This window comes from Ptychodera flava, chromosome 14 (assembly GCF_041260155.1).
Source record: "Ptychodera flava strain L36383 chromosome 14, AS_Pfla_20210202, whole genome shotgun sequence".
Taxonomy (NCBI): Eukaryota; Metazoa; Hemichordata; class Enteropneusta; family Ptychoderidae; genus Ptychodera; species Ptychodera flava.
The window spans coordinates 11,245,920-11,273,263 of NC_091941.1; the positions used below are offsets into that span (position 1 = coordinate 11,245,920).

General features: G+C 35.3%; 1 protein-coding gene across 3 annotated transcripts in view; it reads right to left on the reverse strand.

Annotated features, from left to right (window-relative positions):
- The window catches only part of LOC139149344 (fasciculation and elongation protein zeta-2-like), a 43,441-nt gene that overhangs the window by 11,153 nt on the left and 4,944 nt on the right, over nt 1–27,344 (reverse strand). For all 3 annotated transcript variants that reach the window (XM_070721066.1, XM_070721065.1, XM_070721064.1), the window contains exon 2: nt 595–703. In XM_070721066.1, coding sequence (XP_070577167.1) covers nt 595–703 — 109 coding nt within the window. The remainder of the gene's footprint in view (nt 1–594; nt 704–27,344) is intronic.

Sequence of the window (27,344 nt, forward strand, 5' to 3'; positions counted from 1 at the left end):
TGTCACATCAATGAACTGTACATGAAAGGTTACAGACGGAAAGGTTGCTGCCCTAATTTAAACGAAGAAAAGGTCATCCACAATTACAGGTGCCACAGGTACCTTGAAGTACTGCGACTGAAAGAAAACTTTGAAGACGTTGGTTTGGGGATATCAAATGTAGAGATCCATGTGTAAATACAATGGGCATGTGAATATATCATGAAACTAGCTGAGGAACAACTCTCTAAACATAGCGCAATGATCCTGTCACAATATTTGTGAGAGAGACATGAAGATATGTCTGATTACTGCTTTGGATGTTACAGTGAAATTACAGAAATTACAATAAAATGGTCGAATGGATTGTTCCAGAAAAGAGAGTATAAATAAACGTAAACAGATGAAAGATGAAAGATGGATTGAGGGATGAATGCAGCAGCCCCATTGCTAAGTGAACGGAGGCCAGTCCACAAGTCTCCAAACTTTATCCACAAGGACTCAAAGAATCTTGATTTCATTAAACATGAGACACACTGTCATTAAATTATCTTGTGAAAAGATAAAGCATGTTTTTTAAAATTGATCAGGGATATCATGCACACATATATTCACCTGTTTCTCATTAAGATTAAGCACAGGCATCTGAAGTTTCCTGGCATGTGATTTCTTCCAATCCAACGGCATAACATTTCCATATTTTCCGGTCATCTTCTTCCACAGCCTGCACAATGAAACAAATTATACACAACATTTAACTCTGATATGCTAATTCTTCTAATACATAGCTAACGTGTCCTATGGTTGAGTGTTTTTATCGATTCAAGTGTCTGAAGAGCATCCTTGCAAACACTGTCAACCATTCATACCCTTTACAACCACTATTATGACCATGTTCCAAAAATAAAATTCGCTTACAAGGGAAGTCTGCAGGACACTCTTTTCAGTCTAATTTTCCTAATAACCTCACAAAATCACCCAAAGACAAGATTCCTTAAACTTTAAGTTAACATGTTGGCACACACGTACAAACATTCAAAATACACTAAGCACTGCTTACAGAAATTACCTTTTTCACAAAATATCACAAATGACAGTTATCAACCATTCAAAAAATACATTTCACCTCCAAGGTATATATCTGGTGATTAGAGTGTATTCTGTGTTTCCCCGGCATGTTTACTATTTTTGCTTCTTTGAACAAAATATCAATTACCATTCTGAGCAAAGAATTCTACAAAAGCAATGCTGATATTCCCCAGGGTAGCTAGAGGAAACTTGAAGACAACAAGACAATTATTGGATTGTGTCCCTATACACATCTCAGAGGATTCCTTGATGCTGAATACAAACTACACCTATGAATTATCCACACCTGCTTGTCAACATCTTTCATTAATACGGCAGTGACTGAATATCCAACTTGATACAGAATTGTAGGGTAGTCTTTGAAAAAACAATCTTTCTTCAAACACTTTATTGTCACTGTAGAAACTGATCTATTGATCTGATTAACAACATGCAAAACATCGCAGGAATGACTTATTTCAATATTTATTGAGCTAATTATCTTTTGCATACATCCTATAAAAACTATTCTTTTGCAGAGAGAGCAGAATCTAGGCCAGTCTATCAATCCTGAATGGAGTTGATGGATGCAAATTTTTTCATCAGCAAGGTAAATACCATGGCTATATATATTACAGTCAATGTGTCATGTGCAGAAATACTTAATATTGATGAGATAAATTTGAATATTTATGTACTCATAAATGATAGCATAGATCTTTAACATCCTAACATAAAATTGTCCTGCATATCTGTGTCTGTGAACGGGGAGCTTCATTCAGGTGATAAAAGCCTAGTGTAGAAAATTAAAATTCAGACTCAAAATATGCAGCACACAGCATAAAGACTGGTACTTGGTTAGTTATTCACCGGTGAAAAATGATTGCTCCGAAAATGCTCAAACATTATTAATGTTTTAACAGCTCTGAAATATAATATGGAAAGAAGTAGGCACTTGTCTGTTCATCTTCTCCCCCCAGAACTGGCCTCTGCTGATTTGATATTACTGCATAAGAATTCCCTATACCTGTACATTGAAGCGTTTGATGCGTTAAGTATGTGCCGATAGGTTAAGGTCAATTCACAGAATCAACTTACACACTAGACTAGAAATCAGACGAAGGCTGTAGATGCAAGGCTGTGTGCTACATTGGTGACTGAAAAAATTACTTAAATTGAAGAAAAGACGAAAGAATTCCCCAATTTGAGATAAAAATCATTGCAATCTGTGAGAAAGAGCAGACATCAGTTTTTTGATGTGTGTCCCTAGAGTTTCACAATACGATGGTGAAAGATGATCACCACGTGTAGAATTTACAAAGATGGTTTAATTCCATATCCTATGACCAGTGTACATGGATGCTGTCTTCTCTGTCTGCCTGCACAGGACATCTCAAGGTTCTGTAACGTCGTACAACAGCCATGATTCAATTGGCATGGATGGTGACTTCATTTTCAACAGAATTAAGAAATCAGCATGTCGAAAAGTTATCTTCATATTACCATACATGGAGGGCGATCTGTGTTCATTTTATCCTAGAATAATAATGCAACCCTACCTGATTTATCTGATCTTTGAAGACCTAACTAAAAAATGTGATATTTAATGGTTCTTTCTCTAATCTATGTTTTTTAAACCTAATCTGTTCGGTTCAATCTCAAAACCAAAATATAAAACATTAAATTTGTTTTGATAAAAGGAAAACTTTACAATGTGAGGTCTCAGCTTGCAGGCATGAAGGACAAAAGGTCATTGTGGGAGTGTGGAAAAGGATATTAATTTTTTTTGGAGGCAACAGGGCATGCAGGAAATGATCTGGAACAGGTTTTTCAATAGACACTTTTGATATACCTGTGTGAAGTGTAGGTATGTATTCCAGTCACACAGAATGGCGTGCGGTACAACTGAAAATTACGTTATGTCTGGTGCCCTTGAGACATTGCTATGTTGATTTTTTTTCCATGCATGTGATCAATTTCATGATGAGGAAACTGACTCCTGAGATTCTGCAGATAATAGTCTTGTTTAATAGTTGCATTTGCGCTGTCTGTAAAGGCCTTGGAGAACACTTCAAATAAAACTATTTTCTGCAATACCATAATTTTCACCACAAATTAAGGGAGTGGAATGATCTCTGGGAATGTTCGATTGAAAATCTTGAGATAGTCACCTAAATTTTAATGATAATTTGTGAGCCAAATGTGATAACAGAGTGTTATTCCCTAGACAGATTCATGATATGACATATTCCTTTGTGGAGGCAGCTGTAGGTGTACCTGCATGATTTAAGAAAAAATTCCCTGCTACGGAATGTACAAGATCTGACGCTGCAATGAAACTATCTGATAAATTGCAGTGTTCTTAACTGCTTGCAAAAAAAGAGATGTGGTCCATTTGCATAACAATGTATAATTTTCAGATTCCTTTGTTGTGAAAATGTATTCCTTTGTATGATAATAGTCAGATTTCTTGAAAAACAAGAGAGGGTGGACCACTTCTGCCACTGTGGAGAAGCCTGCATTATCAAAACCAATCTAACAAACCTGGTAAAAGCATTTTCTAAAGATTTAATCACTGTGACTTTTGACATTTTCCATTCATTAGATTTAGTTATCAATGATAACATCGGACATTACACACAAACAGGCTGCATTGATGAGTTGAAAAACTGGGCATACAGGTTGGTACAATAAGAAACTATCTTCTACAAACACAACAAGTATATTGGAAAATACATTAAAGTTATAGCAGTAGAGCTGTACATAGAGCAACTAAACTTGTTGGTTGTTGCATGCATGATTTTTCAGTTTCACACTCCTGCATTCTACAAATCATAATGTAGTGTCCTAAGCGTGAGTGTGTTGACCATTACTTATAAAATTTCTCACTAAATTTTCACGTTTTGTTTCAATTTTCTTCCTTGAAAACATTCACAGTATGGAAAATTTCAGCATCATATAATCATAGTATTGTCAAATCTGCTAACTAATAATACCAATAACAGCAGTGCATGGTTATTATGTGCTTCTATACTGTTCTACTACATGGCTATGTGGACATGAGGTCTTTCTGAAGACATCAACCAAAGATTTATATATAATATAGGTCTTCCTTTTCAGCATTGTATTTGGTGAAAACTTCATTTTGCCCATGTTAATACCATTGATTTAGCTCTGACACACGTCTAGCTTGCAATAACTGTGTAATCTCTGCTGCTGTATACATCACAGATTAAATTGACATTGTAATAAAGGCACACAGCCACTTGGAAAATGCTGCACATGTTGGTTTTAATGCTGTGCTTCCATTAGGCCATCAATCAATTATAGAGAAGCAAGAATGAGAAGGGTCTTGTTTGAATTCATGACTCTCACTCTATGACGTTAGAGGTGTAAGAACCAGACATGCATGGAGAATAAAATTCTGTATAAAAGAAAGTTGACGTAGCCTGTGTCAAATCTCAAGTATGCTGACTGACACAGTGCATGCTAAAGTACAAATTAATTTTGTAATATGGGACAGTGACACAAGCATTCAAAATTTTGGGCTGATATGCAGTGTTTCGGAAACTATTATCCGATTGGATGGCTGAATCTTACCATAACTGAATAATACAAACAGACTCCCTAAGTTGCTGTGAATAGTGACAATCGACCTATCAGATATGACCTTCCCAGCACACTGAACATCAGCAGAATTTTTTTACTGAGAGCTCTTGGCATTGAGAATGTTCATCAAGAATTCTTGGACAAATTGATGCTTTTCATGGTGAGGTTTTGAAACAGTTCTTACCCTCAAGTCTTCTCCTGAGAAGAAATCTCTAGCTGACTACACAGATATAGAAACTAAGCTGGCAGCTGCTGTTCTTAGATTCAGCAGTATATTCACTACATGCTTGGCAGATTTGATAAAACCCAGCAACTAACAAGGTGTTATACATATATTGTGGGAGAAATATTTTGGTTTGATGAACTGGATGTGCCAAAGACATATTTATAGTGAAATTAAAGAATTGACTACAGAATATTCACACGTTTTGCAAACTACACAAAGGACTGTTGTAATCACATTTTTTCTTGGTTACCAGAGACTATTAAGAGGCACTAAAATGAATAGAAAGAGATGTAGACCTATAGAGCGCTGAAGCATTGACACTAAATTCTTAATAATCAAATTTATATCATGGTAGATTTATGTTTTCATATATATATTTTATGGTCTAGCTCAACTTTAATTTTTGATTAGGTAATCAAAGTAGGGGTATATTCCCTGTTAGGGCTAAAAAAATGGTGGATATTTCTCATATAAATTTACTGTCCACAAAATAACAACTAACATAGAAAGACAATTGCCTAATGTTCCTCTGATTGTTCAGTCTATGAACAGTAACTGTACTCATAAATTAATGTTGATTTTACCTCAAAGTCTTAGCACCCACCGTTGCATGCCAAACGAAAAAGTTACCAAGGACAGAGCATCATATAATGTACCTGCCTTTGTAAATTGAACAGTACCTGATTATACATGTGGTGTTACAGATGGCATATCTCCCTCCCACCTGTTTTAATGGCAGTCAATTGAAAATTCAATGCACTATGTGAAAATTAAATCGAATGGCATATTTCTTTGTTCACTGTGGGTCAAATAAACAAGAGCTAATTTCCTGAAACACTATTGACAATGAATTTACTGCAATGTTCCACAAAAATATACAGTACAAAAGAGTAGCAAATGTTTCAACTGTTCATGAACACTACATAAGTTACATAGAAGTCCTTTCACAAAAATTAACACATAAGAGGACAACAACATTGTGAATATTTTGAACTATCAAGGACACTCTAGAAAACCACTGAAAGCATTATGTAGAATCTATACATGACACAGAATGATGCGTGCAATAATGTCCCTGTGTTAATTCTCCCTCTGTTCTCAAAACCTTGAATGGAAGATACATTCATCAGGTTGTGTTGGGATTATAATAATACCCTCATTGTTGACCTTGTGTCACTGCAGACAGTCACAACATGTTCAATTACAACTATTGTAGCTGTAGATTACAAAATATATATAAAATTGCAGAAACCTTCGATTTCATCATAAAATAAACTTTTTTGCATGAGTTAGTCATGTTCTGGTGTCTTTGTGCTCTCTAGATTGAAGAAATCATTTCAGAAGCAAGTCTGCATTACAAGCACTTGACATGAATAGTATCAAAGCACAGGGCCAATGGGTGCCTCATGATTCAATAGAATTACATTGCGAAAATCAGATAGACTGCATTTCATGATGTAACCATGCACTTCAAAGTGTGTTGTCAATGTGTAAAGTATTTATACTGTGATGCCAATATATAACTATGAGACTGACAGTTATATGCCGCTATGATTACAAAAAATTGCAGTAAAATGGCCACCTTGTAGCAATGTTAGGCTGAAGGTTCAAAGAAAAATTGAGTCAAATGCAGTCTGGTTTGTTGTGCCTCATTAAGAGAAATTGGTTTAGAAATGTATAAGGAATAACCAGGGAAAAACTGAATTGAACTTTGAAGGTTGCAATTTTAGACTTTGCCTGATCAAGCTAATTTATTTTGTGCGGTGTATTTAATAAAGGCAATTTGCTCATGACAGTGATGGGTTATGACGATGATAACTACTGAACGACTATCTGTAATCAGATAATCTCTGTTTTCTTCTATTCAGTTTCACATTAAGAAAGCACTTTCACTCAAGACTCTGCGCTTGAGGTATGTGTACTATTGATAAAACACAAATCTCTCTATGGAATTTGATTCTCACTGTCACATGTTTGTAAGGAAAAGAGAATATCAGATTCTTACAAATCTCCTTTTCTGGCTTCAGATGTGCACAGCAGTACATCTTATGCGAAATATTTTCATTTTCATTTGTTAATTAATATTAGTAGTTAAAATTAATAAGACAGCAGCATACCGTGAGTTATGGCAATTTACATCCTGCGTTCCTCAAGTTAATAAAAATATAGTTTCATAATAATCTTAATAACATTAACTGGTTTATGGTTAGTTACTTGATGTCCCAAAATGGATTATTGTAACACTAAGATTAAAATCCATGACCTAGCTCAAAAAATACACAGTTCATTTGATATACATGAAAGTGGAAATGTATTGCTCCATGACAGGGGTCACTGAAATGAAATGACATCACGACTTCAGGCCTGCCACTTTATCAACAACGGCTGCCCTTTTCATATTAGTTGAAATAGTGTTGAAAACAGAAATATGCGTATCAATTTCACAATAACTGCAACACTACTATACTTGCATGGTTGTCCCATTTGCATTTTTGGCCATAGACAGTAGAGGGGGAAGATCCCCCTCTACTAAGGTTTGGCCCCCTCCTACTATTACCCTGGATAAGCAGTGGCAAACCTTGGAAAATTTAGTTCAATAACTGTCAATATCTGAATGACTGTGACAAATTTGCTGTATGTTTGATACACATAACAAGAGAGTTTCTTTGAACTGAAGGATATGTCTGCAGTAAAGGGCCTCCTATGCTGAATGCATTGAGTTTATAGTGTGTAATTCACTGTCATTTATTACCTGGAATCAGTAATATACATCCAATCATCTAACAAACCCCCTGCATACCATTTTAGCTCTAAATTTTCAAAAGCTCTTCAAACTCAAAAGGTCACCCATTTATGTTATAAAATGAAAATGAACAAAGAACCTACGCTTTAAATTTCTGTACAGCAGGTGATAAACGATGAACATGTTTTGTTTGCTAAAACATATATGCACGCGATGTAGGGCCATAAATACCTTCTACCATGGTGATATAGAAGGTATGAAATCTCTCATGTAAGGATACCGTGTCTAATCACTTTTAGGGATATTCCAGGATTTCATCCGGATGTTGACCAGGGAAATGGAAATAGGCATTATAATCACTGCATCGTCCATTACATATGGTACTTTGTAAAGGGTGCATGTAGATAGGGAACTAATCAGAGGACAGAAACTAAGGACAGTGTAATAACGCTAATACTACATGTCTTGCACATTCTTGTCTTCACTAAAGCATCTGCTGATAGCATGGTACGCCATGAAGATTTCATTTCCTGATGTTGTGTCTGTCATGTAATTTGTGAGAGTGATGAGATGAAAGGACTGCAGGCAATTATACATTGGATGACATGGTCAATGTGAAATTAGCACCACCTAGAAGAGCTGAATGAACCTTGCAGAGTTGATCAATATATTACCATTCTCTTTAGCTAATTGTAATTATTAGAATTATTAGAAAGAGAGAAAGTTCAAAACAGAATTTCATTTCTCACAACAGCCATATCAATGGTACATTTGAAAGTAGTGGTGCTGTGATTTGCTATTGGCTCTCAGTCCGCCATCGCTTAAAACATTTAAATTTGGGTATGCTGATTGAGCCAATGATATACAAGCCAATGTTAGAAAAGGTCTTCTCATAAATTGTACCCCAAAAATGCACAAAGAGGGTAGCAGGTATGAATTTAGAGATGTAATGGAAGCCACTGATGCTGTTTTTTAAATAAATTGGGCCTCTGTGAGGAAAACCCATCTCTGAACCCAGCAATACGTGTTTATCACTGCCATATTGTTTGAGAACTTCTTCTCTTTCTAATGCTTACATGGGCCATCGCCGTATATTGAACCACAAGAAACTGTGGTAAAGTCTCCTGGATTAGACCGTTTCCGGGGCTTGTTTGTGAGGTAGGCCTATCAACTGGTCCACAGAATGTAGAGTATAAAGTACACTTAGAGTCCCTGTCTGCTGATCCACAAATGAATCATGATATAAATCTAAACAAAATCATTGAAATGAGCGTATTACTTGTTTCACCACAACTTGTAAATTCAGATGGGCATTTCTTTTTCTTCCAACCTGCGTCATTAAAACAAGCTTTGTGTTTAAAAGTGTGGTGTGACCTACTCATACAAGATGTAGTAATATTAATTATCATTTACAATTAGCTAAAGTGAATGGGAATATATTGATCAACATTGCAAGGTTCATTCAGCTCTGGTACTAATTTCACATTGACCATGTCAGCTTTCACATAATTCCCAGCAGTCCTTTCCTTACAAGAATTTCAATGTCTCAGAAGTGGATATGTCATTGTTATGAGTTGCTAAACAGAGTAAAATCATTACAAGTAGTGCCCTTATAAATCCGTCTCTAATTTTATTAACAGAGTAAAGCAAGGTGTGCATATTAAAACCTATGGAATGCAGTGAGCATGTTCAACCACAGCTGCTGCTTTGAAATGAGTTTAATACTTCTTAAACCTGTTCACCCCAATTCCCTGTAAGCTGATCCACATTCACCATCAATAACATTGGCTTTGGGCCAAACCATGGTGGTAAAAGGGTTAAACAGTATGAAAACTTGTTTGACCGTTAGATTCATCTTTTATCATCTTTTAATAAGAAAATATTAGGCTTTTACTGCTGATATTTTATTCAAGGCAATTCTGTGAAATCCAATAGACAACATTTTCTAAATTTGAAACGTATTATCAAAAATCAGCCCACATACGATACTGAATATGATGTCAATTCAGTCACGTAAACTCTATCTGGGAAAAATGACACTGTCAATATCTACCAAGATAAAATGCTAAAAACGAATTTCTCTTTTCAAAAACCTATCTTTTTAAGGGTACTACTAATTTCTAGTATCTGTGACCTACTCTGGATAAACGTCGTTTGGCCACACCTACATTTCACAATTCTTTTTAGGCATACCACTTGTGGGTGTCTAGTTCTAATGAGTATGACGTTAATACCACAATTTTGTTGACTAAAAAGGTCATGCTTTCAACCAGCAAATCAAATTTGGTATTCTGAAGGTCTTGTCTCTCTAATACCTCTTCTACAAGGTTTCATAACAGAAGCTCATCACGTTGGCTGAATACAAGTAATTTCTTCAAATGGATACCTGTCATAGGCATTAAAAGTGGATGCACCACATACATATAATGAATGGCATGAATGGCTGTTGACCATCAAATCATGAGGTACATACAAGGTACTGTCATATTAGAAGAACTGATGTAAGACACTTTCATTTCCCTCTTTCCTGTTTATAACCAGACTTCTCCCCTCTCAAATCTACTTTTCTACGGGAAGCCTTGAAACCTTAAAGAATGCCCTCTGCTGTATCACAGCACAGAATTTTAACCTTTTATTCTTTTTCTGTTTTTTTTTTTGCTTAAAAATATACAAATTTCTTGTTCATAACATGGTGCTGAATGTATGAAGCTGAACAAAAACAAAGACATTCACTGCATTCATTTTACTGATTCAGTTGAAGTTCATGCTAGTTTTACCCTGGGTATAAGATTACTACGGAGATGACCATGCGTACTAAAGCCTGTATTGATTTGCTCATTTTTGTTACATTGTAATTCCATTTTTTTATCTCCAAAATGTGAAATATTGGCATTGCCTTTCCAGTGAAATTTATATTAGTGCTCCAGAGATGTCACTTTAGCAATAACTTTAAAGATTAAACGTAACATATCATTAGTGTTTTCTTAATACAGAGGTTAAAGACAATGTTTTTCCATTACCTTCATAAAATACACACATAAAGACATTCAAACAGAAGAGCTTACATGCCATGTCAAAATGTCAACAAAATTCATGTTTTCATAATCATTTATTTGGTTGCATTTGTTATTACATATTCAGCAATTAGTAATAAATGGGATGTTTGGATTGTACCACGATGCTTTGGCTGACAGCCTTGAAGGATGTTTCAAAAACTTGTCCAGTCAACAATGACAAATGAAGATACAGGAGACTGCAATGCTGTCATGGTTTTTGGATTAAGATAGAACTGCCTGGAACATGTGAATTTAATGATGCACAGAACTGTAATAAGGCTGAATGCTGACCATACCAATTAACCTTGCTGAGGCTCAACCATGCATGTGCCCAGACCTGTTCCAAATTATCTCCATTTCCAGATGGCACTTTTTCATCATTAAACGGCATTCATTGAAAATGTGCAGAGACATTGGTAAAATTTGCTTTCCAGTTGAGATACAATGCTTGGATGACAGTGCAACAATCTAAAACCATTAAAGGTAGAATGTGCCTTGTGAACAGATGTATAGACTCTCAAACTTTTACAATTATTTGGCCTACCACTTGTGGAGGCTCATTTTGAAGCTCTTGGTGTGAGAAAACTTTTTACTGCCTTAGTTTTGTGGAAATTGGAATTTTATTTCTCAATAGAGATAAGACAGGGATGGCAGCCATTTTGAATTCCAAATATCAGTAAACAGTGTGTAATTTGTCTCTCTAATATTAAAATTTGCATGGTAACATCGATTTTTATTCTTAATGTTGAAAGAGAATGGTTGAAAGTTTGCTTGAGAAAAACTTGAGCAAAAGTTTAAGCCTTTCATTTTTGAGGAGCAAACTACCTTAATGCAGAGAACAAGATATTACACCATGAGTGTTGTAGTTCAAATATGTTATTACCTAGCTTTCAGAGATTAATATACATCACTTAGATTAGACTTGCTGCATTGAAAAAGTTAATTAGTAAAATTATTTGACCTAATTCCTCTGCTAATTATATATACAGACTACCCATACTAGTTTGAATTCCAAGAAATAATGATAAGGTAGTTACTCTGCAGATTGCCTCATGGGGATAAATGCAATTAATAGAAACATGAGATCACCCCAGGGTGTTATTCAAAGTATAATTCAAGGTAAATTTTATCACTATAGTTGGCCTGCTGCTCTCATTGATAGCATTCTCTGGTTATAAAACTGTTCTATGCTTGAGACAGTGTGACCATGACATACATCCCTGCCAGACTGATGTAATTATCTGAGGGTACATGAACTGAATAAGATACCTGTACTGTGGTACATGTACGTGGCCTGGGTACAACTGTGAGTACAGTGACTATACTGTTCATCGCTTGTGAAGAACCTGGCTGACTCACAAGGATGCATTGTGTAGATACAGACAGTATACTCTACTCATTACCTTGCAGAAATGACACCATGATATCAATTCAATGGTACAGCAAGATCAACTGGTAGATGAGAATATGAAATACACTAAATACAATAGTACACACAACATACCTAATACAGTAGACCGTTGATTATCCATACCCTGCTGACAATGGATTACTGTAACAGTAAGCTTTCAAGCATGGATTTTAAATACCTTGTAGGTCTGTGAGACAACTGTTCAGTTTTGTCCTGTATAGACTTGAAATTACACATTTAATAGCTAATTAAGACTGGAAATTACAAACATAATGATTTATTATTACATAAATACTACATGGCCTTGTTTATCACATCATAAACTGTTCCATAGACATACAGTACAGTACTATGTTCACAAGCAAGATCGTGAATTTTACCTTGTGTGGAAGACAGAGCTAATACCCTGACTTTTTTGTTTTTATTTCTTCTTATTCTTTCATATATTTCATAAATGATATATTCATTTTAATATTTTGTTTTCTAAAAATACGCTTACTTGTTGTATGTCTAAACCAAAAGCCATCGTTCTTCTTTAAGGTTTCATGTTCTCCTCAATGACAAAAACTGTTTACATTGCAAAATTTTATCCAAATTACATTCATTTCTGTACTGTATAAATAAATCATATAAGCTGATGAAGAGCTGCTCTAGTGACTCATGATGGAATTGTTTAACATATGTTTATTGGCAGAACAACTAAATTACTAATAAATGCTCATGCATTGATTATGGAAGCTGTACTGGGAATCAAACCTAGCGTCAACCATGGTGCAGCATTTCATCTCATGAAGATATGTAGACAGCAACTTGTACAAAGTTGAGTTGCATTCCAGAGAGATGGGATCAAACCTAGACGCCGATTGCCTATCTTGGTGTTTCAGTCTGACATTGGTGACGGAAATCTATAATGACTGTCTCATACTCATAGGCTAATTCAAACACCATCTGTGATAGAAAGCAACACACTGGGAATAGACAGACACTTATTAAAGTCTTGTTTTAGACTGTTTTGAGGCAAGCAAGTCCAAAGAAGATGTATTAGGCATGATAAATGGAAGGAAGTATGAGTCCTTGCATAGACATGAAATAAACGGGCGATTTAGATGGTTATTAGCTTTCCCTAAACTGTCCGAATGATTTATTCCTTCTTATTTGCCTGGCAGACATAAAATGCACGGAAGTTCAGACTGGTAGATTTTGATATAACTTGGAAATTCCCATTTACATGATAATAGATGGATGGAAGCTGATGCTGTGAATGGTTGATTACATTGGATGAGTGCTAAAATTCCTGACCTAACCCAACATTTGTATGCATTCAGCGGCACAGCCAGGTGTACCTATTATACATGATTTATTGACAAATTCACATTAAAGATTTAATGGCTGCACATCTTGCTTGCAGGGAAAAATTGAGGCCATCGCGTATGTCTTGAGATAGGAAGCTAACAGGGCCTGAACAGTCCGCATGCACTGATGGATTTTATCATTTTTGAATGGTTACAGGTTACCAGGATCTAGGAGTGACTGACACATTAGGATGAACATGAATGCAGAATTACCATCAACATATAATAATGATAATGTTGACGAGTCAGAACACTATAACCAAATTTGAACTTGCATGGAAGAAGTGAAAAGTGAAATTGAAGTATGTAACAACATCTTATCATGAATGATGAATTAATAAGTATAGAAATATCAGTGCAAAGGAAAAAGTAAATCCGTAGCAAAATAGTGAATCTTTCAGAAATGCATATATTCTCTATCATGATTGATCACTGTTGATACCTAGTATTGTCTGAACTGGTGACAAATTTAGATCTACCAGGTAATACTTAGTACAGAACAAACACAAGCTTTAATTGCAAAGGAAACATCCACTTCAAAGGAATCCCACAAATAACATTTGCTGTCATTTGCTAATGTGAAATGCATCGATCAAACATTTGTAAATATTGACAAATGCAGGAGTCAATCAATGTTATCGTCACTTCAGCCCTCTTTCAACCAGACTGTCTGTATGACCATGGCATTTTTGTTATGATCTCTTGAGGCACATGACTCAACGTTTCTGTTTCCCCTGCTCTTGAAGTTTCCTATTCTGTTTTTGTGTGGTGAAAAAAATAAACTTTCTGAATAAATCACTCCTATTGAAAATTACCCATCACCTGCAAGAGCATAATCTTGTTCCTACACAATATTCTGAGCATTTCAATCATGGAACTAACCATGTTTGCTGGACATTTTTCCAACAAACTGGTCAAAAGGTTGTGACTTACTGTTGGAGTAAATGACAGAAAGCAAAAAACACTCAAACGGATGATTCAAAAGAGTAATAATGTAATAATGATATAAACACGGAATTAAGATACAGTCACAATATATCTTTTGCAATTTCAATTTACATCAACCGTGTTTTATTCTGAGATTTCCTACAGCAGGCCTCCCATTTTTAATATCGTGGCCTGACCGATAGCCAAATGGTTGCATACTAGACGTATTTTATGAAATGATCCATCATCGTAATCAGGCATGGGAGACAGCTAGTACTTCGTTGATCCGATCAAAACAAGTTCCCAAAGTATATGCTCATCTGTCTGTAACCTTTTTGTATGCATTACATAACCCTGGCTGATCACGACTCTCTCGGAGAACACAATCTCTATTAAAAGAAATTGTTTTTATGGCATTGATACATTATATTATTATAGCATGAGAATAAAATGCCTTTCTTTCATCAAGTTTCAGTACTGACTATAGAAGTCTGCAATATACGTGTATAGCAATGGTACATGTCTTTCAATTACACTCATTGGAAGTTCTTTCTCTCATCCATGGTTACTTAGTGGTTTTCCCCTTGAAAAACTTTAAATATACAGTTGCTAAAATCACGTGTTTTTGAAGTCTCCGGAAAATACAAAATTCTGATTGTGATGTAAATGAAACACACTCTATTTTTGCTGTTCACTCGCTCACTATACCAATATTTCAAGTGATATGACTTCTAGTCAATGAAAAAGGGAAACAGGCTGGTCAGTTGCACAGAGATGTACAGTTCCAATACACACATTGACACAAGAGACTTGCATGTCATCTACACATTATGTTGCTCACTGATAAAAACAAACGACATCTTCCTTTGCCAAGTGGTGTTTAATAGGGAAAGATCTTGTCCTGTAACATCTCTTAAATGGCATTGCATGTGAGTGGCCAATTCCTTGACTCCTCAGTGCTGTGCTTACACTTCAAGATAGAAATATCCATTTTAAGGCCACACTCTGCAAGTCTTTTGAACAACTTTGTGGAAGGAATTGCTAGCTTTTTTTTCTGTCAACAGTTTGATTGACAATTAAAGGAAGGCAGTATTAAAACTAAATTTTAAATGGCAGTGATAACTTTGTTGCAGGCAGAATTGGAAATGGCATGTCCTTGTTCTTTCATGCCCTTGAGTTGCAGAGCCAATAAAGACAGAGCTAGTTGAACTTGTATTGCCACAACTGATTGAGAAACACAATTGGCAAAATGCTCCTACATGTACCAACACTGATGCGTTTTCCCACAGGGCTTTGCTTGGTTGACTGTGTGTACAATTCCAACCTAGCCAAGCCTTGTGGATTGTACAATGAACCACATCAAGAGAAAGATATACAAACAGGATAATGGTGATGCAATTCATTTCTTGTGTGACAAAATACTGTCAGGGAGGCTTGTGGTTGCTTCTGTGGAATGTGCGCCTAAGTTGTACTTTTCATGTTTTAAAATGTAACAAATTGGATGTAGCATATTGGTATGCCAGGTCGGCTGCATAGTTGGGTAAATACAAACTCTTACACCTGTTCATGTCAGTCTGTATAGAAGAACATTATATACACATTGCAAGGATGTAAAATCCAGTCTGTTATTTAGGTGAATGGCTGTTAGTACTGACTAAAGTTTAACTGTCAACAACAAAAGGCCTATGATTTCCAACAGGTAGAAAGACGAAAGAAATAATTTATCAACCATGATTACGAGTACCTTAATCAAGCTATACCAATCACCTCGGTGATCACCATTCCTGTCATATAGGTAGCTGCAAAACCAGTCACACATGAACAGTTTTGAACTTACCTTTGGAAAGCAAAATCACCCTTGGAATGCTTCCATACAGTGCTAGCCTATGTAAAACATTTACAAATATGCAGAATAACACAGAAGTCAGAGTCTTTATTTTATCATCATTAATTCACAAGTTTGCCATGTGTTTACACTTTCTTAAAACGTAACTGCATGCTGACCAGCAGATCCTTCTGTAGGTTAAAGGGCCAGTACAGCTGTAACTTTTGGTGATTTTGTCACTATTTTTGTTTTTTTAACGTCAACATCAGTTTCTTGTTCTACTCCCTAAGTTATGTTGGGATACACTGATTCAGTTTGTTAACTCAAGCTGTACATGTGTAGACTGCATTGTTATTGTTAACAAATGAATTTTGGTCAGGACTATAACAGTGCATTTCACATGTAGAGATGCTGTGTTGACAAGCGAAATAGTGACTGTTTCAACAAGAACTTGCAGTTGACAAAATACAAAAATAGTGAAAAAATTATCAAACGTTACAGCCACAAAACAGAAATGAAATCATGCGACACAAGGTGAACTTGAATGATGTCAAAGGATATGGCATGGTAATCAACACTTATATTTTACCGCAAACGTCACATCAGACCTGATGTTAGTTGATAGGAAGAACCAATCTGGCATGTGGCACAACCAAGAGGGCACAAAGAGTGAAAATCAATATCAAGATAAAGAGTTGATTATCAGTTGAATAGTGAGGGAATGAATAAGCCTGTTGCTGGCAGCTTAAATCCCGGTTAAGGTACACATGTTTACACTACATGTACGCAAAGAGTAACAAGGTCTATCAAACAACATCTATAAATCATTACAAATTATGTGTTTAAAGAAAATTCATATAAAATCAAACGATACACAGATTTAAAATTTACGAAGGAATTTGAGTGATCTATTTCGTAAATTTAAAAAATATTGGAGTATCCATACAGAATAGAAAGAAAGTCAAGTTTTTGAACCAAAAATTGACCACTGTTTGAAATTAAAAATAGCTGAAATTCCACTAGTTTATGACTGAAAAAATTGGAAAACTTTATGAAAAGCAGTTCCACTAGCAGAAGGGACAGGACTGTTTTTGGCTTAGTAAGATAGTCAACTACAATGCAATACAGCAGTGTAGAACAAATTTATGTTTGAAGAACTTTTGTTTTTTGTGAAAATATGTCCTGTCCCCTCTTTCCATGACAGAACAGAGACAAAACCATGAAATGCGTCATGGACTGACTTTGCGAGAATAGTGATAAAGGTTCAGCTGCCTTGAAGCATCACATTATGAACAGATTCTATGAGTTTTAAACAGCAATCAACACCGTAAAAACTAAAATTGCTTTAAGAATTTTCTGAACTTTCAATTATGCCTCAGGGGTGGAGATGAAAAAAGCTTGACACAGACTCACAGTCTCATAAAAGACTGTGAAACAAAAAACACTGCTTGAGAGTAATTTATCATACTACAGTATATTGAACATTAACAAGAAACCTGCTGGCAATACGTGAAAGTGGAAATTTTGAAAGATGCCGACTCTGAAGAAGGTCAAACTTACACCTGCAATGAACCACGATGCGTAAATATCTCAATGACAATGCAAATAGGTTTAGAAGATACAGAATCTCTTGATGTCTAAACTTTTATCGCTCAAACATGATAATTCATTCAATCTTGATCAGTAGAATATTTTTGAGACTGCAAAATCAACTTTCCTTACATGTCAATGTCATCTTTTTTTTTCAAAAATATATAAAAACTCACAGACCGTTACAACAAACAAGTCATCATGCCTACAGCCTACATATATAAAAAAGGTGTAAAATTTTTGCTGCAGATTTTAATAAAATTAAAATGATAGTCATTAAAAGAAATACAATTTATTACAGGATAAAAATGGAGCCACATTAAGTTCTGAAATGCAGGAAATATCCTTTATTGAATTTTTAAAATTGGTTTCTAGTGTAATAATGACGATTACTCATGGAATCTACCTTCTTCAAATCTACACCTACTGTGGTTCATGACTGATTTACTATGTGTGTGTGTTTGTGTGTGTGTGTGTGTGCACGCACACCTCTGTGTGTATGGACTACATGTATGTGTGTCAGCATATGGCTATGATGGTTTACTGATAACAAAATCAGTGTACCCACAATCAAGTTTTTCTCACACACAATATTTAAATGTTTTCTTGCCTTGCCGTAGAACAACTATTAATATATATTCAAATACTGACAGACAGCGATTGGTTTGATTTCATAATTTGGCTCTCTATTGTTTGGGATAATATTAGGACATCACATTCATAGCATCGCATTTACTGATGTCAGGTCACAGAGACCCCTAACAAATGTGAAATTGTATGATGGAAATGCCTAATAAAACTGTGATATTCATGCATTATAGCTCAGCTTTCTACTGATATGAATGAGGAGTATATGGCTACAAGTATTGGCTATCTGTTCAATAAATCATTTACATTTTGCCCTTTTCATAGTCATAAAGGTATAATGCTGCTGGGATTACACCTAACAGCTGGTTGAGAGGGACATAGTCTCGTGCAGTGGTGTCCACACTTTTGAGAACATAGAAAGGAGGATGTGGGACATTGTGCCTTTGATGATTCTAACACATGTCTTTATTAGTACTCTCTTTGCTGCCATCATTTGTGGTATCAATTCAGAAAGTAACAAGGATATTTCAGATCGACAAAAAAGGGTTTGTGCAACAGCAACAACATGTAAATGCTTTGTTTTCAGCCAACGGGATGCACAGGTACATGTACTAAATCTTGACGTTGTTGCACATCTTATCTGTTGGTGAATGCGAACGTTAGATGGCAAGTAAATAGAAAAGCTCGAACTCTGCGTGTGAAATACCCCTTTGCTCTGGGGAATATATTTGCAAAAGTTGAATAATTTCATGTGATTTAGACTGATTATCTGACCATGCTGTTGATTTCTTTTATGATCAACACCAGAAAAAAGTATTCTCTGTGTAATCTCACACATTCCATGGTCAGTTTTAATCGTAAAATAGTTGTGCTTGTCGAAACCAATAATAGCTGATTCAAAGAGGAAGTCGTGCTGCCAGCTGGTCTTTCTCCTTGTTTTTGAGCCTCATGAAAATTATTGATAATTTTTCAGCATTATCATTTTGTTTCCTTAGTATTCAAGACATTATAGGCTGCCAACAGCTGTTGTCTGTCATTGGTCTGTTTATTTCCTTGTAAGACCTAATTGTGAATTTGTTCCAGAGTTTCGAATGGTATTATATCTTCAAATGAGCTGCAGTTTATCCCAAACATACACATTTTACCCACATTTACATGACCTTATCACCTTAACTAAACAAAACCAACAATATTTGGAATTATCCACCATTTTATAAACTCTCACAACCATCTTGCTATGCTTTATCAATCCTCTTCCCCCTATGTGGTTATAGTTCCCAAGCCTTATATTGAGCTCATCTGAGAGCAGGGCTTCCATACAAATTTGAAACATTGTCCTGAAATTCTGATTTCATATGTCATTTATGCAATCGTCTGACTATGAACATGCATTTTTGAAAAATTAAATTTGAATGTAGTATTGCAATTTGTTTAGAACTTACAGCTGTCATTCTTTGAAAGGAATCTCGAGGAGAAAATAGTTTTATTATTCCCATTTAATAGATGGCATACAACTTTCTCTCATGTCTAATGCTTGTCTCATTATCATATTTATTTGACATTACAAAAGTCTGATCTTTGGAAATGACAGCTGTGATAATTAACAACCAGTAATTAAACAAATCACCCATTGAAGCAAACGTTAATCACTGGCATAATCAACAACTGTTGTGAGGGACAGATGTTTTTTTATTATTTCTATGAAATTGCCAGGACCTGAAGGCTACAGTAATGCTGCAATCTAACAACTGCCACCATTCACCATAACGGTCACTATGAGAGCTGTACTAAACGAGACTGCAGAGACATATTCGGATCTAGCATTCATGCAATTAAGCTTATTCAAAATGCACAACTGTCATCTTATGATTTTTGACGAGCTCTCGTTAAACACACCGGAAAAAAACACATATGCTAATTTGATTTGCTAGCCTGTCACATTGTATTTTCATCATGGAATGACACCACCCTTGATTTGCTAGCCTGTCACATCGTATTTTCATCATGGAATGACACCACCCTTCATGACTAAATAGCTCAGAAGGCAGAAACTCTTAAATGTGGAGTTTCTTGAATATCATCAGCAGAATCTGAAGACTATTGAATCTGTTATTTTTTTTTGGTATACAACTGTACACACTTTATATAATTAAATACATAGCTGTGAATAAATGTGTATATGTACAAATTTCTTTTCAACTACCAATTATCAATGCACTGTTTCCTTAATTTACTTCAGAAACTCCATACTACTGTTACAGTGCACAGACACAGGATAGGTCATAGTCACCTTATTGATTGATACATCTGAAGCACTTTTATTAAATTACAGGGACTAGAGTGAGAAAAATGAAATAAAAACCCCGACAATTCAACCTCTGAAGTACTGGTATTTTGAAAGAGTAATCCACTGAATTTCAAAGATGGCTGATCCAGGAATTAAATTCAATTTTAGAACTTACAGACCATTCATCTGGTCTCAAATTTGAATTCATAGGCTTGATTTCTTGATTAATCCCGGTTTACTTCATTTTGACTGCTTTCATTTGACCTGATGACTTCAACCAAGGAGGAACGGCACGTCCAATCCAATCCAAATGGCCAATACAGTCAGTCTGGTGAGTTAATGGTCCGTACATTTTATGCTTGTCCAGCAGCAGCAGTGAAGAGTAAGTTTACTAACAGTGAAATTTCTCCTGTCATTATTCAGATTCATGTGAGGAGTTGCAACTAAAAAGATAAAATGACCTTTAAAAACCAATGAGAAAAGATAATCCTTTTTTAATATTCCTAAAAACATCCAATATAAATTTGATGATATATCCTGGGCACACGCCTTGCAACCAAAGGCAACCAAACATACATTTCTATACCATCTGTTGTCATGGTAAACTTTCATTATAAAGTCTAGAATTTTTCCTCTCCACCCTCTGCAGATACACATAATGGTAAGAAGATCCTAATACAGCTAATTCTGTGGGTGGTTGTAGGTTAGCATTGATCACCTGAGAGCAGTTCTGTTGGGAATAGAGTGACACAGACAGGCATTGTTAACTCTTCTCAAATTCAGTCTTGCTGAGAATCAATATAGAAATATGAAAAATAAGATTCTAATTATTTTTCTTTTGTCAATATTGAACAAAAACGATTACTTTTGGCATAGATTTCATGATCACATCAACAGTATGTATCATGTTAAACAAAATCTGTTCCTAGTGTTCCACCGTGGATATAAGAACCCGGACCATATCACGGTAGATCTTTCACTGCAGAATGTCAGTATGCGTGGTATGCATGATATACATTGTACGCAGTGCTTAAAAGAGCACTTTACAAAATATCATGGTAGAGAAAACCATGACAACAGCCTCTGAGGACTGTTATCATTTTAATGTAGAAAGGCAGCATTGGTTGACCTTCTCCATCAGGATGAGAAAACATTACCAAAATGACCTACTGTTGAAATTAAATATGCATTAATGTATCCAAAGCCATCATACACTGTAATAACAACATTTATCCATATCAAGGAATATTGATCAGCAAGTTTACATGTAATTGTATTTGTCTTACTATAAATATTAGGTATAACCATACAGTATTTGGCATGTATATTCACTCTGCTTTCTTGGACGACTTAAGAAATTCCAAAAAGCGAATTGGATATGATTTTTTTAATTTTAGTTCTTTGTTGGACATTTTCAATATGATTCCAGTATGTATGTTAACATATCATGATAAATTATGCAAACAGTAATAGATAGCATCATAATTTGTCATTCTGAGATAGGGACTGTTGTTTTCCTTAGTCAAACTGCTATCTCTCCGGCAAAACAATCCACTCTAAAGCTACATAGTGTCAAGGGACAACACAGTGCTCTATACCGCAAGTTTGACCTCGAAAGTACATCTCATTGAGGACACAATTAGGGAAAAAGTGTTGCCAGAACAGGAGATAAAATTGTATTGCAAGCCTGGTTGTTCAGTAAGAATGAATAACACAGAGCCCATATTAGCAACAATACAATTCAACACTATCCTTGGTTTTATTTTTCATTTATTTACCATAGAGGCACCCCCAGATAAGCCCTGATTGGTACCATTGGACAATAGTCCCGGCGTTCTTCATATGTGCAGATTGTTCCATTGATATTTCTTACCCATCTTGTCCGTTTGTAGCTGTGCCTCTTTTGACAAAACTTCACTAGTCAACATGAATCACCATTTTCCACAAGTAAACAAGATAGCCTTGGAATTTTCACAAAAAGCTCCATAAATTATCATAATCTGTAAAATATATTGGCCTTCAGAAAAATAATCAACTTGTCTGAAGAAAAGGATGCAGTTCCTGACACAAACAAGATTTGATAAGAATTTGATGCAAATATTTTTTAAATAACTTATTTTGCATAGCTCTTTGCTTGGCTATAACTTGTCAGCTTGTTCTCTACATTCACACTACATGAAGCCAATAGGCACATGTTGAGTCAGCGTGGCAGGTAGGTCGGCTTCTCTACCAAAAGCCATACATGTACATTTTTGATGTATCACACTGCCTGAAACACCTTGACATATCACACACTAGAACTTCATCAAATCTAGCTCTCGCTGATTCCTTAGCAAATTTAATCACTGCCCCCCCCCTTTCTTTTTCCGCATACAAATATATTACTTATATTTATATAACACATTTCTTTGTTTTATACACTTAGTGTATGTATATATATATATATATATATATATATATATATATATATATATATATATGTCATTCATTTATTTATTTATTAAATATATCATATATAGACACAGTTGAAAGCCTTATAATATTCCCACAGCATTTAAAAACCAAACACAAGAAGATTCAATAAGGACACAGATATCTTTCATGATTAACTTCAAACTGAATTTGCTTAGTTCATACGTTATTGCTGCAATTGCAATTCTGAGATGTTAACGTTCCTATTACAGAAGTTACATTAGTCATCACTGAATTAGTCATAGTACTGAACAGGATACTTGACAACAAAACATGTATTATATGGAAGAAACGTGACTTCTTGTTTCCTCATGGCAATATAGTCAAACTTATTGAGAAGTTTCATATCAACATTCATTGAAATCCCTTCTTGAATCAAAAGTGAACTCTAACTACATTGTATACTGAAACATAATACGATTATTGTCAAATATAATCTCACTTTAGTACACCAGGGTTTGGAGCTTGATGGTGCACCAGCAAACTCAATAGCATAATTTTCTGTCAATAATGCGTAAAGAGAGAAGCTTTGTCCATTTACAAAAATATGTACGCAAATGACTTCTTTATATTATTCATTTCTTGTTACTATGACTAGACTACAAGAACTTGATGAGCATTGCATTTTTTCAAACTTTCTTCTAAGTTAGTTTTTATAATCAGTGAGTCATCATTTGAGGAGTAGACACAAGGAAGTCACTATACTGGCATTTCTAACCCTGCAATCCACTTCGGAAAACAGTTTGTGCTAAAGCTACAGTTACTGTACATCTACAGCATCTTACATGTACACCCAGAAGAAAGCAGTTGCCATAGCAACATAAACCTTCAATGAGCACATGTAAAATTCAGTGGGATAAATAAGTCTAGTTTTGCCTTCTCCAAAACTGAAAGGAAAATATGCTTATTTCTGCGAGATCAATTTCATTGCTTCATTCTGGATAGTATGGGGATGCCATGCCCTGGTACAGTATACTCTTCCAGTAATGAAATAGATTTCAATGAAGAGTAATTGATGTCTTGACTATCTGCAGGCCATGGTAGCATTATCTGTGTCAGACAGCAGACAATGTAATCATACGATGCATCACACTGATCCATAAGCTTTACAAATTCCACAGAAGGTGATGATCCGTGTTTTGGCTATAAGAAACTCGACAGTCATATGACCATTTCATTTTACTTTTTTGATTTTAAAAGGAAACCGTGTGAAGGAATTTTCTTCGACTGGTAAGATTTTGTAAAATAGGGTTTTATCAATCTGGGACATACACTGTACAATAGAAGACCAGGTGTTTGGGGTTGAACTCATCATGTGATATAGTGTGAACAAGAGTAAAATTTCATCACCCCAGTCGGTAACTAAGCAGTGACACAGTATCTTGTTGAATGGAGACTAGCTACGAACACATGAAAGATCAAATTATTTGAATTCAAACACAGAAACCTCTTGAACAGGTAGTGACTGCACAGACCTTATTAATATTCACTCACGATGTTAACGGGGGCCCACAGGGTAGTCTGGGCTGCATCATCTCTTAAAAGCCTTGTCTCCTGGCTACCTTGACTACACAGCATGATTGGAACTGACGTGAATTGATGCAAGATCATCAATTGACTACGTTTGCTCCTGTTTCCTTACAGTTATTAATAAATTCAGAAAGCATGAAGAAATAAATCATACTTCAGTTTTCTTTTTCTCTGTATTACATCCCCCCCTGCCTAACATTGCTAGGCGTGTCTAAATTTGATAATGTAACATGGCAGAGTGAGGATGACAGAAATTTGTGTTCAGTGCGTGTCCAGGCATTCCTACTGAGAATTATTTGGAATTTGAACAGAAGCTTAACACTTTCGCCACCTTATTTAAGTACAACCCTGACATTTTCTAGGGCACAGTTGGACTTCTGTGCCCATAATCATTACAATAGATTAAAGCTGTATAATGCCACACAGTGGTGTGACAATACTGTTTTCAATCATGTGGTTAGACCTATACATCATGGGACTTCGAGAGTGACAAGGTGAATTATTCCCTGCATAAAATCTCTGCCCTTAATGTAGCCTGGCAGCAAGAAAGTAGGGCATTAAAGCATTATCAAGGCTACATGTCTGAGACAGGACAGGTAACACAAAAAAATTTATTACACTTAATTAAGGCCAAAAAAGGAAAAGGATATGTTTTTCATCCTCATTCACATTGATCTATTAGTTCTCTCAGCTGTTTTTGTCTTTTAATACTTGGAAAACTTAAATATGATGAAACTGACCACGCATTGGAGACAGAATATGGGAATGTCTGTACATAAATGTACACTGTTAAGTTCAGAGCACTGAACTTAGTGTTGTCATGTGCTACAGGTAAGAGTCAAAATTACTGTTGCATTAACCCTTTGAGTGCTATTATTTTTCCCACTAAAATTTTACTACAACATTTTACCAGTTTTTATAAATTTTTGTGTCATTTTTTGATAATTTTGGACCAAAGGCACATCCAATTTCGTTGATTACAGTTTTACATCAAAATTTTGGCAAATATCTGAAAAAAATTGCCTGGGGTACAGGTAAAGGTGTAAAGGTGTCACAATTGACTTTGGTGCTCAAAGGGTTAAGACATCCCCCGTTTTTTTGTTTTCATTTCAGTTATTTATCTTGCAAGCTTTCCAAATAAAAAGACTTAATTGCCACATCATTTTTGTGAGTCTGCGATACAAATGAGGAGACCACACCTGTGCTGTTTTTTCTTACCAGGCACATTGCAGTTTTTTCATGTTTATGACTTAATATTAATCTATCAGCAGCCACAGCGAGTGTACAGAAGTATATAACGCAAGCATTAATACTACTGATATTTAAAATCTCTAGTTTTTCATTCTTAAGATTTTTTTAGAATGATGAAACTAATACAAACTGAAACTCTCACATTGACACCATGCACTACTGCATGAAGTACACTGGTACTGGTTTGTACTGGTTAACTATCTCATTAAATCTATATGGTGATTCATGAAGATATCGAAGACAACTTATTTTTTGCTAATACAAGTTATACATTGAGAGTGGTTCCCGGATATTGCTTTGTATATTTTTAAGATTTCATTAAATCAACACAGATTCATGAAGTGAGTACTTTTATGGCCATATATCTCAAAAATTATTACAGAGACTTTTATTAAGAAATAGCAATACATTTACTGCCTATGGTAAGTCACTGTTTATTACATCTCAAATATTATTCGGCTGTCATGATTGGATGATACCCAGTCACATGATATGCGGAAAAGTCATATAATCTGGGTGGGGAGATTCCTGCTTGCATGATGCTGTGATCATTGCCTACTGCAGACGTCTTTGAGTTTGGAGCCCCTTTTTTCTGTGTATAACAAATTGTTGTGCAGTGGATGGTTGAATTAGATGATATTCCAGTAAAATTGGATAGTATAGTAAATCAGACCAGCTGAAGATAATGCTGTCCCTGTTTTTAGAAATTATTTGACCAGCAAAATTTGAGTGATTAACAGAATATTTACCATAAAAAAATTGTCAAGTTATTTTAATACTGTTGTTTTCCTTACCTACAATGCTCATATTATTCTACACATCTCTCATTGTATAACTTGTATTTCGTTGCAACTTGGGTTGGTAAATAATAGGTTTCACCACATTCCAGTTTGTAGTCATGGGTAGGGGGGTTTTAGTATTTAGTCTCATGGTGATTTAGACAAATTGCGACAATATCTTCTGTTTTTTTCCGATTAATTCTCTCATTCCGTCATGATATTTTGACATAAAATGATAATGAGGGTACATCACATCTCATAGTCTGGGTGTTTCTTTAACATGAAGTGAGTCTAAACAGACACTGAGAAGGATGAAGACACAAGAAAATAGTAAAACTTATGGTTACGTACATTACTATGGGACATATGAGAGACCAATAAAGCTATTAGTACAGAGTATAATTGGCTCAAGTATGGATAAGGTTTGTACTTTTTCCTTTCAAAAACATATCTTGGAATCACCAGTTTAGGAATGAAGTTCACCAATCCATTTGAGCTTGAAACTACCTACCTTTTCAATAAAAAGATTTTCTTTCGAACTTCTGCAAAATTTTTGAGATGATCCCTTAAGAGTGGTAACTGGTTTACTGGTGACTCATTTTTGTGGCTAGATACACTGCAGCCTTGTGAAAGATGATGTTGGAACTGTCA